Below are 1788 nucleotides of genomic sequence, written 5' to 3' on the forward strand. Positions count from 1 at the left end.
TATGCTTTTCCCCATTCATCATGCACCTTCTGCCAGCAAACCTTCCTTGCTTAATGTCTCTGACACATGAGTAAATACAGTTATATGGTGAATCTGACCATACTTATGAAAAAATGCCTGAAAAATGTTATATTCATCCAAGGATTGTATGCATCATGCCTTGATTAAACATCAAAGTGGTATGCGAAAATGCTAGATCCCTGGACCGAACCCAATAAATATTGTTTGGCATCGAATTTTCTAGCAGCATATGCAACAATAACCAGACATTACCTATTAAAGTACAGCAAATAGAAGGACATGTATGAAATGTGGAGACAAACAAAGGTAACACAGTTAACAGCCAAATATGTGGCTGCTAACTGGGCTGGATGAAGCATAGATAGATTCTACAATATGCATACATGTATTGCTGCAGTTTTTAGCATCAGGGTATGTATACGATTTATCAATCAGACTGCTATTGTCCGTGTCATCATTCATTAATGTTTCTTCTTTCCCAGTCTCACTTTTCTTGTGCAGAAGATATGAACCAGACAGACCTCAAGGAATTCCTTCTAATTGGTCTTTCGAAGAAGCCAAGTCTTGAGCCCACGCTTTCCTTTATCTTCATACTCATATATATGTTGGCCTTAGTGGGCAATGTCCTCATCGCCATCATCATCAGCGCAGACCACCGCCTTCACACACCAATGTATTTCTTCGTAATCAACCTGTCAGTGCTGGATATCTGCTGTACAACCGCTGCCATACCGAAAATACTGGACATCCTTATCATGAACAGACTGGCCATCTCCTACAACGGGTGCGTCGCTCAACTCTATCTGTTTACTTCAGCCCTCAGCACTGAGCTTGTTCTTCTGACAGTAATGGCATATGACCGCTATGTTGCAATCTGCTTCCCTTTGCGGTACTCAGTCATCATGAACAGGATGGCGTGCGCGGTTCTGGCGGGTGCTGCCTGGGTGGTGGGGTGTGTACATTCCTTTACACACACTAGTCTCATCTTAAAACTGTCTTTCTGTAGAGACAACGCAGTTGATCACTTCTTTTGTGAGATCCCCCCGGTGCTCAAGCTTGCCAGCTCAAACACTTTTGTGAATGATGTGGTGATTGTGGCATCAGATGTCCTACTGGGAATGATCTGTTTTCTTTTGACTGCTGTATCTTACACCTACATTATATCCACCATTCTAAAAATCCGATCCGCAGATAAGAAGAAAAAGGCTTTCTCTACTTGTGCCTCACATATGACTGTAGTCAGCATATTTTACGGTGGCGTCATCTACAGGTATGTACGGCCTGCATTCAGTGGCAAGCTGGATGCTGACAAGCTAGTGTCTGCCATGTACGCCATAGTCTCTCCAGTTCTAAATCCTATCATATACAGTCTGAGGAACAAAGAAGTCATCAATGTCATTAAAAAATTATTTGGTCGACAAGCCCTTCCTCAAAGGGTGTAGGCCTGCAGAGATATTTATATACATCACCCAACCAAGCATGCTAGGCTATCAGGGGTTTATTTAGGTAAAATATTTGTAAATACTTTTCCACTTGTATTCTTTGTGATGGGTGCACTGGAAAGCTTGCGCCAGATGTAAACAATTGTGGTGGTCTGAAGAAGCCTCCGAATCCAGATTGAAAATGCAATGAATCCAAGTCAAGGTCAATCTTCCTTTGATTCATTGGGACAAAAATGCTATGACATCCAAGTCAGGATCAAATACACCAGTGCTGCTCAAATTATTGTTCTTTTTAAATGTCAGGCTTGCACCACACTTGGACGTC

At 42.1% G+C, this 1788-nt stretch overlaps 1 protein-coding gene across 1 annotated transcript; it reads left to right on the top strand.

Moving 5' to 3' along the window:
- Positions 1-527: 527 nt before the first annotated feature.
- On the top strand, positions 528-1463 carry LOC138514525 (olfactory receptor 13G1-like). The gene has a single exon (XM_069629993.1). It carries the CDS (start codon positions 528-530, stop codon positions 1461-1463), a length of 936 nt encoding a protein of 311 aa, XP_069486094.1.
- Positions 1464-1788: the final 325 nt, after the last annotated feature.

The sequence above is a fragment of the Ambystoma mexicanum genome, chromosome 12 (assembly GCF_040938575.1).
Source record: "Ambystoma mexicanum isolate Mex_15411 chromosome 12, UKY_AmexF1_1, whole genome shotgun sequence".
Lineage (NCBI taxonomy): Eukaryota > Metazoa > Chordata > Amphibia > Caudata > Ambystomatidae > Ambystoma > Ambystoma mexicanum.